This window comes from Colobus angolensis, unplaced genomic scaffold (assembly GCF_000951035.1).
Source record: "Colobus angolensis palliatus isolate OR3802 unplaced genomic scaffold, Cang.pa_1.0 Scaffold47, whole genome shotgun sequence".
Lineage (NCBI taxonomy): Eukaryota > Metazoa > Chordata > Mammalia > Primates > Cercopithecidae > Colobus > Colobus angolensis.
Genome location: NW_012118154.1, coordinates 4,226,036 through 4,237,655, shown reverse-complemented (window position 1 = coordinate 4,237,655; position 11,620 = coordinate 4,226,036). Strand labels below are relative to the sequence as shown.

At 52.7% G+C, this 11,620-nt stretch overlaps 2 protein-coding genes and 4 non-coding genes across 6 annotated transcripts in view; 3 read left to right on the top strand and 3 right to left on the bottom strand.

The window, feature by feature from the left end:
- HES7 (hes family bHLH transcription factor 7) overlaps positions 1-623 on the top strand; it is a 3,193-nt gene extending 2,570 nt beyond the window's left edge. The window contains exons 5-6 of the mRNA XM_011958640.1: positions 357-392; positions 594-623. Of these exons, the coding sequence (XP_011814030.1) occupies positions 357-392; positions 594-623 (66 nt within the window). The remainder of the gene's footprint in view (positions 1-356; positions 393-593) is intronic.
- On the bottom strand, positions 509-597 carry TRNAR-UCU. The gene is given in 2 exon segments: positions 509-544; positions 561-597. It is a non-coding gene; the product is annotated as a tRNA-Arg (tRNA).
- A 490-nt stretch (positions 624-1,113) lies between the features above and the next one.
- Positions 1,114-1,195, top strand: TRNAL-UAG. Its single transcript has one exon. It is a non-coding gene; the product is annotated as a tRNA-Leu (tRNA).
- A 454-nt stretch (positions 1,196-1,649) lies between these two features.
- Positions 1,650-1,721, bottom strand: TRNAQ-CUG. The gene has a single exon. It is a non-coding gene; the product is annotated as a tRNA-Gln (tRNA).
- Positions 1,722-2,243: 522 nt separating this feature from the next.
- Positions 2,244-2,316, bottom strand: TRNAK-UUU. Its single transcript has one exon. It is a non-coding gene; the product is annotated as a tRNA-Lys (tRNA).
- A 106-nt stretch (positions 2,317-2,422) lies between these two features.
- Positions 2,423-11,620, top strand: part of ALOXE3 (arachidonate lipoxygenase 3) — a 25,302-nt gene continuing 16,104 nt past the window's right edge. Inside the window, 14 exon segments of the mRNA XM_011958583.1 lie at positions 2,423-2,773; positions 3,157-3,292; positions 3,295-3,364; positions 3,367-3,440; positions 3,442-3,612; positions 4,490-4,694; positions 5,760-5,841; positions 6,373-6,492; positions 6,811-6,936; positions 9,148-9,251; positions 9,811-9,983; positions 10,814-10,957; positions 11,047-11,250; positions 11,340-11,426. Coding sequence (XP_011813973.1) covers positions 2,691-2,773; positions 3,157-3,292; positions 3,295-3,364; positions 3,367-3,440; positions 3,442-3,612; positions 4,490-4,694; positions 5,760-5,841; positions 6,373-6,492; positions 6,811-6,936; positions 9,148-9,251; positions 9,811-9,983; positions 10,814-10,957; positions 11,047-11,250; positions 11,340-11,426 — 1,779 coding nt within the window. The 5' untranslated portion in view covers positions 2,423-2,690.

Genomic DNA, 11,620 nt, shown 5'->3' with positions numbered 1-11,620 from the left:
GGTGGGGTAGAGACTCCAGCCCGAGGGCAGCAGAGGGACCCGGGCGTCCGGGCGAGCAGGTGTTGGGGAGGGCGGCGGGGCGCGCTTGCTCAGCGCGCGGGTGAGATGTGGTCTATATTAGAGTATCTATATAAATATATATTTCCCTGGTTCCTGTCCCTTTTCCCTGCCCCAACTTCTACCTTGCGTCTAGGATTGTACTCTCTCTGCCCCCCAGCCCAGTCCCAGTCCCTTCCCGAGTCCCTAGTGCATGGAATAAAGTGGTTATTAAATCCCCGTGTGTCCCCGAGCCAGGGGCCTGCCTTTATCTCGACGTCCACGCCCACTTTCCCTTCCCTTCTGTCTCCCACCCTCAGTCCTGCTCTCCATGGCCCAAGCCCCGGGGCAGACAGGTAAGTAAAGAAGAGAGCAGAGCGGGAACTGAGATCGAAATAGAAACCAGGTGGAAAAAGAGAAAGATAGGGTAGGGGGAGAAAAAAACGGATGAAAGGAAAATTTGAAATAAAATCGACTCTGGTGGGATTCGAACCCACAACCTTTGAATTGCTCTAATTCGTCACTAGAAGTCCAATGCGCTATCCATTGCGCCACAGAGCCACCTGGCGGGCGGCGGCATCATCTAGCTTACCGGTACTAGAGTGGGAAAGGGGCAGGGTTGGGGGAGTGGGGGGCGGACATACCAGGAGCGCGCGGTTTGGATCGCAGAGGCCAAGCCAGGTAGAGGGAGCGGGCGCAAAGCATGTTAGCCAGGTGAGAGCGAGGGTGAACACAGGTCGAAAAAACAGGGAGGGAGAGCAACGGAAAATGGGTGAGCGAGCGAGTGCAGAGCTCCGGCTGCCGGCTTGGGGGCTGCTTCCGGCTCAGGCGCTCCCCACTCCCAGATGTAGTCCCACCCAAATAAACTAGTTTTGTTGTAAATTTCTGTGTGTTTCTGTCTCTTCTCGTTTACCTGTTCTGCCATCTGCTGCTATGCGGTCCAGAGTCTCGATGATTCCCCATTTCCAGTCTGAAAGATGTGGAAAAGGAGATGGATCAGTTTGGCACTCTTAGTTTTGCCCCATTCCTTGCTTCTAGTCTCTTAGGAGGACAACGGGGATACCGAGTTTTCACCCAGGTAGCGTGGCCGAGCGGTCTAAGGCGCTGGATTTAGGCTCCAGTCTCTTCGGAGGCGTGGGTTCGAATCCCACCGCTGCCAGACCGGAGTTTTTCTGGTGGATCAAGCACCTGATATAATTCCGTTAGGTTCTACTATTTACATGCAGAAAGTAATTTTATTAATTCCCCTGTTAATAGTTTCACCATCATCTTCCGTGTTTGGTCTTCCAGACAGATCATACTCCTGCATTCATCCCTCAAGCTAAGACCTGATAGTAGCTGCTGAAGCAACATTTCCTTTCTTCATAACATCTCTATTTTAACATATTTTCAAATGTTAGCTCAGCTTCCAAGATATTTAATTTATTGTATGTTCTCCTAATACTGTGTTATAGGACCCAATCACCTGCTAGGAAAAGCACAAATAATTGGTAGTGTCTTAGTTTCCTTTTTTTTTTTTTTTTTTGGTTGGATTCTCTTGGGTCATAGGAGTATCTCCTGTGGGAAAAACAATTAATAGTATGCAACATGCTGGTATCAAAGAAAAAAAGTTAAGGTTCCACCGAGATTTGAACTCGGATCGCTGGATTCAGAGTCCAGAGTGCTAACCATTACACCATGGAACCACCGTCTTGCTGTCGTCCAAGATTATGTACATTACTGGACATTGTATTTTGCGTGTCTTCCATACCCGTCACTGAAAGAAAACGAAAATAAAACAAAATCTGCTGTTGGATATGGTAGACACCGTTATCGAGCACTTGAAATATATGAATTCAGATGCATTTCCAGCTTCTAAATATCTTCTTTTGAAGGCTTTGTACAAACAGAAAGACTTAAAATTTCATTAATAATTTTTAAATGTTGATTATGTGTGAAAATAAGATTTTGGTATATTAGGGTAAGTAAAACAGATCCGTCAAATTAATTTCGCTTGCTTCTTTTTATTCTTTGTAATGTGGCTACCAGAAAATTTAAATTCGATAATACAGCTCGCGTATGTCGTTTTTAAAGTATGTTTATTACCCTCCACCCTCTTTTGCTGTATTTTGTGGAAACCAAGTTCCTGTTCCACTTAGTTTTAAAAGCTAGTAACTATTTTTGTTACTATTTTAAGCGAAGAGCGGTACCTAAAAGGTAAAACTATCCGCCCGAACAGGGACTTGAACCCTGGACCCTCAGATTAAAAGTCTGATGCTCTACCGACTGAGCTATCCGGGCTCTTACTTTAGCGCTTACTCTTTCTTTATAAGAGAGTTCTCCAAATGAAAATCCAGGTTTGTAGAACCACAAAAGGATTGCGTCTATCTGTGCAGAATATTTTGCCACAGATTTAGAGGTGGCGGGTGAAGCCCACCTGCTGCTAACTGAGCTTTCTCTGCCTCCCGTTCTTAGAGCCCCAGCCGAGGCTGGGACGCAGGGACTGGAACACAGTGGAGGCTTGAACGGTCCGGCGCCGGAACTGGCCGCGCGGGGCCGCTGCGGGCTATGGGCTTCTCCCTCCGAGAGGTCCTTCCCCAGTTCCACGTGGCCCAAATCCCGGACACCCGGGCCCCCGGGTCCTGCAGGCGCAGGGCGGTCCTGGAGCGGAAAGAATGCCACGCGGGGCCTTCAGACGCTGTTTGCCGGCGCTGTATTTCGCTTTCCTGACCGGCCGTACTCCAGAGCAGAGAATGAGGTCGGGCGTGCCAAAGGCTGGGGACAAAGAGGGCCAGGCGTGTGGGAATCTGTGTATGGGGTGACAGGGGAGCTGTTCCTGACCATTTGACGTGTGCTGGAATGCGTGTGCGACTCACCTGCGTGTGGCTGCAGTCACATGCGATTTATGACCACGTGCAGCTCTCCACTGTTTAGTGATTCACACGGATGATTCACACGTAGGAATGCAGGTGCCCTGTGCTCATCTCCGCCTGGGAATGGGGAGGAACAGATCTTGGGGGACATTGGGGACTGGGCGGACAAGCACTCCGGGCCGCTGACCAGGCAGAGGGCAGTGTCCCAATTATACAGGCGTCACCTCCTCCTTGTCTCCGTCTCAGCATCTGGTTCCTCCCTCCACAGTGGAACCCAGGCTCCTGATACCCATCTGGGTGAGTCAGCCAGAGGGACCAGCTGTGTCAGAGGCAAGCAAACAAGTATTAGAGTGCAAGACTGTGGGCGGGGAGAGGGAGCCCGAGCCGCCAGCAGGGAACTTCGGAGAGAGAGAGAGCCCAGGAACATCCCAGACAGAGCTGGGCCCTTCCTCAGCCCTACCCTGCCCCGCAGCCCCTAGCCCAGAAACCCAGCCCTGTCCGGCCTGCCACTCTCCTCCTCCAGGCCGGCTGCTGCTGCGGCCAGCGTTGCCGAGGGCATCCCTTCCTCCTTCCCATCATGGCAGTGTACCGCCTGTGTGTGACCACCGGTCCCTACCTGAGGGCCGGCACACTGGACAACATCTCTGTCACACTGGTGGGCACGTGTGGTGAAAGCCCCAAGCAGCGGCTAGATCGAATGGGCAGGGACTTCGCCCCTGGATCGGTGAGTACAAAGGAGACAGGGAAGCGCCACCTCTGAGGGGCAGGGGCAGCAGGCGGGAGGAGCATTCCTCCTGGACTCTTGAGATCCTGCTGAAGTCAGGATACCGGCCCTGACCTCCTCACCTTCCCTACTGAGGTCTCTGTCTTTTCTGGAGATGACGAACTCCATCCAGGTGGGACTGTGGAGAGGAAGGAGCGTTGCACAGGGAGTCGAGGGACTTCCCCTGGCTCCTAAACTCCTCCCATAATTGACAGTGGGCTTTAGGCAAGTCGTTTCCCCTCTCTGAGCCTGGGTTTCCTCTTATCTGGAGGGGATCTGCCTGCCTCTGCCAGCCCCAGGTGTCCTCCACAAGGGTTCCCAGCCGGCCTAGGAAGCTAGTGAAATGCAGTGCCCACTGTGCTCGGGCACTTTTTTCTTTTCTTTTCTTTTCGAGGTGGAGTTTTGCTTTTGCTGCCCAGGCTGGAGTGCAGTGGTGGGATCTCAGCTCACTACAACCTCCGCCTTCCGGGTTTAAGCGATTCTCCTGCCTCAGCCTCCCGAGTAGCTGGGATTACAGGCGCCTGCCACCAAGCCCTACTAATTTTTTGTATTTTTGGTAGAGATGGGGTTTCATCGGCAGGCTGGTCTCGAACTCCTGACCTCTTATCTGGAGGGGATCTGCCTGCCTCTGCCTCCCAAAGTGCTGGGATTATAGGCATGAGCCACAGCGCCCGGCCCGGGGACCCTTTTTCTAATTCATACAAAAGCCCGGTGTGGGCTAGCAGCAGCTCAGGTTTGTATGCCCGAACAGGCTTAGATGTAGATGCATCTTGCAAGGCGCAAGGACCGCCTTGGCAGTTCCCTGCCTCTCACCTGCTTGCTGTCTTGGTCCCCTCAGGTGCAGAAGTACAAGGTGCGCTGCTCAGCGGAGCTGGGTGAGCTCTTGCTGCTGCGTGTACACAAGGAGCGCTATGCTTTCTTCCGCAAGGACTCTTGGTACTGCAGCCGCATCTGTGTCACCCAACCGGATGGTACTGTATCCCACTTCCCCTGCTATCAGTGGATTGAAGGCTACTGCACCGTGGAGCTGAGGCCAGGAACAGGTGGGCCAGGGACGAGGACTACACTGTACTGCAGGTGTCTTTTGGGATTAGGAGTGGGGTCTCACAGAGCTCCAGAGTGTAGGGAACAAGACTGAGGTCAGAAACTCTGGGCTCCCAAGTAGATGTCTTCTGAAAAAAGGGAACCTCTCAAGCCCCGAAATGCGACGGTTTTCCAGACGGTATTGACTCTTCTGGAGACTCACATAGACACACCCACTCATATAGGCGTGCACCCTTCTCTCATACACATAGGAAGCACTTTGCTTTCCACAGCCTCGCTCTTTACTTCTCCAGAGTGAGTTCCTCCGGACCCCAGAGAGGAACTAATCTGCACATTGAGTCATTAGATTTTAACAGGTGAAGAAGCCCTGGCTGCTTAAAGATTTTAGCTGGAGAGGCCCTGTTCCCTCCCCTACTACTAGCTTTTCCAGTGTGGATGAAGACCCTGAGAGGTGCTGCTAAAATTCCTTGTCGAATTTCTGGATTCCATGGATGCTGGGCTTGAGCATCTTCAATTTCCAGAGCTGTCTGATCTGGAGAGGCAACAGTAGGGCTGCTCTTGGTGTTGGGAGGAGGCTCAGGATGAAGGAGGGATATTCTAGGTCAAAGTGAGGCAAGTGAATATTACCCCATGGTCCATAATAAGTTTTCCACAGACCTCACTATAAACTCTCATCCATCACCACAGCACATCTATCCATAGCTACACAAAATATATTTGTTCATCAGTCATTTACCAAGTGCATCTTATACACATGGGCCAGGCACCATGCTAGAAGCTGGGAATACAGAAAAAAAAAAAAATACGACTTCTGCCCTCAAGGAGTTTATAGTCTGGAGGGGAGATACACATGCCAACAATTAGGAAGGTTGTTATAATTTGGGGGTGAGGCCGTCTTGAATCCCTTCTACTGATGAATACACAAAGAACGTGGGGGCACTGCTACATGATTTACAGGGATGTGGCTGTCGGATTGGGTTCGAGGGTCGGGGGTTCAGGCAAGGTTTGCAGAAGATGTTGTTTGAAAAGAGACTTATACCAAGAGTAATTTTCATTCCCCACAGCAAGAACTATTTGTCAGGACTCCCTTCCCCTCCTCCTGGATCACAGGACACGGGAGCTCCGGGCTCGACAAGAATGCTACCGGTGAGGGTGGCCTAATTTGACTTCTTTCCCCACCTTTATTCTGACCTCAGCCTTAATCAGATTGTTCCTAACTCTAACCTCATTCTCAACCTTGGGTGCCTAACTTGGATCAGGACTCTTACATAGTGACCCTGAGTCTGAACTGAGAACACCAATAGTAACAGTTGTCCCAACACCACCAATGAATCCATACTCAGCCCTCAACTGTCCTTGATGTAACCCAGATCCCAATATCAGAAGTGACCTGAAGTATCCTCCAATCTCAGTCCTTTCTCAGCTTCCCCCCATAAATCGGCCATGATTTTAATCTCAACACAAACCCATCGCTAACCCAGTGTGGGCATCAATGCCATCCTCAAATGCTACCTTTATGTGAAGCCCAGTGCTTTCATGGAGAAATGTCCAATTCCTTGTCACCCATCCAGAAAGTAGGTGGTTTCTGAAGTTTTAATCTGAAGTCGTGTCTTTAAAGCTAAGACTTGTGTTTATCTGGAGCATGACTTGCCACCTCTGGCCTCTTTCCCTCGGAAGCTGGAAGATCTATGCCCCTGGCTTCCCCCGCATGGTAGACGTCAACAGCTTTCAGGAGATGGAGTCGGACAAGAAATTTGCCTTGACAAAGATGACAACTTGTGTAGACCAGGGTGACAGGTGAAGATTAAAGCTTGGGAAGGAGGGGAAAGAAAGTCAAGTGAGGGGCTGTTGGGAGGATGGGGTCCTGATAGCCAGGAAAGAGGGGTGTCTATGACAATGCAGTTTCATTCAAGTGTCAGGATGGGAGATGGCCCCAAAGGGTCTGGCAGAGAGGAGTGAGGAGGTTATTTTAGGTCAGGAGCAGAGAGGGCAGGGGAGGAGCTGGGAGTAAGGGAGACCTGGGGGCTCCGAAGGCAGGAAAGAGGGAAGGAATTAAGGGGCTGGGCTGCAGAGCCCAGTGACTGGTTTCTGTCTTTCTACACCCCCAACCCCCAGCAGTGGGAATCGGTACCTGCCTGGCTTCCCCATGAAAATTGACATCCCATCCCTGATGTACATGGAGCCCAATATTCGATACTCAGCCACCAAGACGATCTCGCTGCTCTTCAATGCCATCCCTGCGTGAGGCCATTGCCCCTCTGATGAACATCTCACATCTCTGCCCATCCATCCCCTCCCCTTGCTCCCAAACTGCCCCTTCTCCCTATCCCCAGTATCCCCTCTCCCTACCCCAGTCCCTCCTCTCTGGACTCATTCCCTCTCCCTGCCCCACAGTCTTCCCTCTCTACATAGCCCCTGCCCCCTTCCTGCCCCTGTCTCCCCCTTTTGCTCCCCATTTCCCCTCTCCCTGCCCCCAGACTCCTCAGCCTCTGCTTTCATGACTGAACTCCTCGCGGTTTTCCCACCCACCCCCACCGGGTGTTGATTGGGCAGACCCCCAGCAAATGTTTGTGCAGTGAGTGAGTGCTTAGGAGCCCAGGGGACATCATTCTTGGGCCTGTCAGATCATTCCTCCCCCCCTGCCACTCTGCCTTCCCCAGGTGCCCACACTTTTCAGGGCACATCACTTTTTTTTTTTTTTTGGACAGAGTTTCACTCTTGTTGCCCAGGCTGGAGTGCAGTGGTGCAACCTCCGCCTTTCGGGTTCAAGCGATTCTCCTGCCCAAGCTTCTTGCAAGTAGCCTCTCAGGTAGCTGGGACTACTGGCTAATTTTTTATTTTTAGTAGAGATGGGGTTTCTTCATGTTGGTCAGGCTGCTCTCGAACTCCCGACCTCAGGTGATCCATCTGCCTTCACCTACCAAAGTGCTGGGATTCCAGGCGTGAGCCACCGCGCCCAGCCCACATTACCTCTTTATGCATCCTATGTTATTGACCTATTGCCACAGGTGTACTTGTTTCATGTTCCATTTCTTTTGTTGTTGTTGTTGGTTTTTTTTTTTTTTTTTGAGCTCAGGCTGGAGTATAGTGGCGCGATCTTGGCTTACTGCGGTCTCCACTTCCTGGGTTCAAGCAATTATCCCACCTCAGCCTCCCGAGTAGCTGGGATTACAGAGATGTGCCACCACACCTGGCTAATTTTTAGTAGAGACAGGGTTTCACCATGTTGGCCAGGCTGGTCTTGAACTCCTGACCTCAGGTGATCCACCCGCCTTGGCCTCCTAAAGTGCTGGGATTACAGGCGTGAGCCACCGCGCCCTGCCTGCATTCCCTTTCCTTTGATTCAGCCCATTTAGTGAGTGCATATTATGAACTGGGTATGGTGGGGCAGACACTGCCAAGTCCTTGCCCTGAGGAGCTCATAGTATAATGGGGATGATATATGTCCACTGCGCTTACAGTACGATGCAGGGAATGATGAGTGTGAAAGATTCAAGGTATGTGTTTTGGAGGTGTTCAGGCAATGCTTCATAAAGGACTTTACTTCTGAGCCATGCCTAGAACAGATAGATTTTTATCATAGAGATGTAGCAGATGGCTTTCTATCAGAGGCATAGCTTAAATGAAGACCTGGAAGTGGGGGAAAGCTGATTTAATTTCAAGCATGTTTCTCCATATTATAAAATAACGTTGCGGGGCATGGTAGGGCACACCTGTAGTCTCTGCTACTTGGGAGGTTGAGTCAGGAGGATTGCTTGAGTCCAGGAGTTTGAAGCTGCAGTGAGCTATGATTTTGTCTATGAACAGCCACTGCACTCCAGCCTTGGTAACACAGGGAGACCCCATCTTAAAAAGAAGAAAAAAAAATAATGCTCACTGTAAAAATTCAAACAGTACAGACATCCACAAAATGAAGAATACGCATCCCTCCACATGCCAGCCCCTCTTCTACTGTCCAGTGTAAAAAGCATGTCTCTGATCATGTTTGGAGAGTGGGTCTTGGTTGGCCCTGTTTAATGCCCAGGGTGGGTGAAAATGCTGGAAAGGTTGGTAAAAGCTGGCTGGTGGGGATCTCTATGGGCTAGTCAGGCTTGGCAGCTGGGGCTCTGTCCTGTAAGCAGAGGGGAGCCAGTGGAGGTCTGTGACAAGAGGGCAGCTTGGAGAACACAGGCCAAAACACCAGTGAGGGTGGCTTGTCTGCACCACAGGGCTGTGTGTGCCAACTTTCTATGTAAGTGCAACGGCCTGTCTTAGGGATGGTTACATATGAACCAGGGTCTTCCGAGGCCACAGAGCCTCCACTGGGCGCTAGACTTTTTCTCCCATGTGGATTGTTAGGCATCTCTACTCTGGGGATGGACCCTGTTAGTTCCTCCGGGCAGAGGGGGACGCAGTGGTTCCCAGCAGACTTTAGCCCCCAGATCTCATCCTCATCTTTTCCTCTCCCATCAGGTCCTTGGGAATGAAGCTTCGAGGGCTGTTGGATCGCAAGGGCTCCTGGAAGAAGCTGGATGACATGCAGAACATCTTCTGGTGCCACAAGACCTTCACGACAAGTAAGCAGAGCCAGGCAGGAGATGTCTACCCTCACCTTATCTCGTACTCAGACCCCTTCCTCTCCTTCCTGGGAAAGGACCCTCTCCCAGCCCTCCCAGGGAGACTGCTGGATTTGAGTGGGAGGGGCTCCTGGCTTCACTGGTGGCATCTCCCAGATTCCTCTGGAGAACAAGGCACCTTCTCTGAGGAGGGGACAAAAACAGGGGGAGTCAGGAGACAGAGACACTCTGCTTGCCTCGGAGAGGGTCACAGTCATTTAGGGAATCTTCATCCTGATCAGGGACACATGACCCTCTTCCCCCACTCCAACCACCAAGTGCTCCAGGCTTTGGGTCCAGAAAGACTTAGGTTCAAATCCCTGCTCTGCCACTCAGCTGTGCAAGTCACTCCATCTCTCTGACCCTTACTGTCTAGTATTAAATTGAAGATATAATGATTCCTACCTCATAGAGTTTTTGGGAAGAAAACCTAAACCACAATGACAAGCAAAGGACTTGACAGGACCAGGATCTAGGGAGGTAGTTTCTAGACCAACTGGTCCCCTCTCTTGCCCCCCAGAGTATGTCACAGAGCACTGGTGTGAAGATCACTTCTTCGGGTACCAGTACCTGAATGGCGTCAATCCCGTCATGCTCCACTGCATCTCTAGCCTACCCAGCAAGCTGCCTGTCACCAATGACATGGTAGCCCCCTTGCTGGGACAGGACACATGCCTGCAGACAGAGCTAGAGGTGGGTAAGGACCTGGGCAGTGGGCCTGATAGGTGGGAGGTGGGTGTGTCACCATTATGGACAAGGGATGTATGTGGAGGGTATGGAAATGGCCTGGGCTGCATTTCACCTGTGGGCCTCATCCTCTGGGCAGCCGTGGTCCTGTACACTTTACATAGAGCAGATACGGATGAGGGTCAGACTGGGGTTGGGAGGCTTTCAGGCCTGAGATGGGACCTGGTGAAATGGTGTGAGCGCGCAGGGTGGTTGCAGGGACATCTTGGAGGAGGCCTTGCCAGTGTTTTGAGGCCTCCTGAAGAGGTGCTGAGGCCTAGAGGAAGGCTGTTTTAGGACAGGCCAATGGTAGGGCCGCCAGATACATCAGGGAAAATCACGGAGAACTAGGAGCTCTGAGGTCGTCAGAGAAGAGGCTGATCCAGTCTTTTTGGGGCAGCCAAGCCCTCAGTCATTCTCCTCCAGAAAGCTAGAGACATGGTTGGTCAGTTCTCATGTGTTGATTTAGCTGTTGCTGGATACATAGTGCTCAGATCTCAGAAGAGGATTCCATCTGAGTTGAGAGTGGGAAGGACTAGGTATAAGGTGAGGAGGAGAGGATGCTGGCTTGTCCCAGTAGGTGAGCGGTTGCACAAGGAGGGACTCAGCTGGACCTCATTCCGGACATTCTGGGAAGGGCAGGGTATCCCACATTGGTCATTAATTCAGGCACCAAGAATTTCTGAGACCTCAGCTGGGGACCTCAGCTCCTCTCTGGAGTGGAAGTGGGCAGGGAAACAGGAGGGAAGTGGGGCGCGGGTAGGGAGGGACGCTCAGCCTCTGTGTGCCTTCTGCAGAGGGGGAACATCTTCCTAGCGGACTACTGGATCCTGGCGGAGGCCCCTACCCACTGCCTAAACGGCCGCCCGCAGTACGTGGCCGCCCCACTGTGCCTGCTGTGGCTCAGCCCCCAGGGGGCGCTGGTGCCCTTGGCCATCCAGGTGAGCCCGGCGCCGCCGCCTCGGGTTGGGGGCTCAGGTGCAAATCCACAGCCCGGAGCCGCATCATCCCTCGTTCCTTTCGGACGCAGCTCAGCCAGACCCCCGGGCCCGACAGCCCCATCTTCCTGCCCACTGACTCCGAATGGGACTGGCTGCTGGCCAAGACATGGGTGCGCAACTCTGAGTTCCTGGTGCACGAGAACAACACGCACTTTCTGTGCACGCATTTGCTGTGCGAGGCCTTCGCCATGGCCACACTGCGCCAGCTGCCGCTCTGCCACCCCATCTACAAGGTTCACGACCTCGGGCGGGGGCCCAGCGGGGCAGGGGCCGGGCGGCCTTGTCCCCGGCCTTCAGCTCACGTGATCCGCTCCGCTCGCAGCTCTTGCTCCCCCACACTCGATACACGCTGCAGGTGAACACCATCGCGAGGGCCACGCTGCTCAACCCCGAGGGCCTCGTGGACCAGGTGCGGCCTCCCCGCCGGGTCACTGATCTCCGCCCCGGAAGACGCCTTGCCCCGCTACCCGCCCCCAAGCCCTATTCTGCACTCAAGCCCCGTGTGAGGACACCTGTACAATTCCTGCCTCTTCCACCAGCCCCGCCCACTCCGCCGGTCTCCTACCGGCCCCCTTCACAGACCCTGTTTCCCCTTCCTCCCCG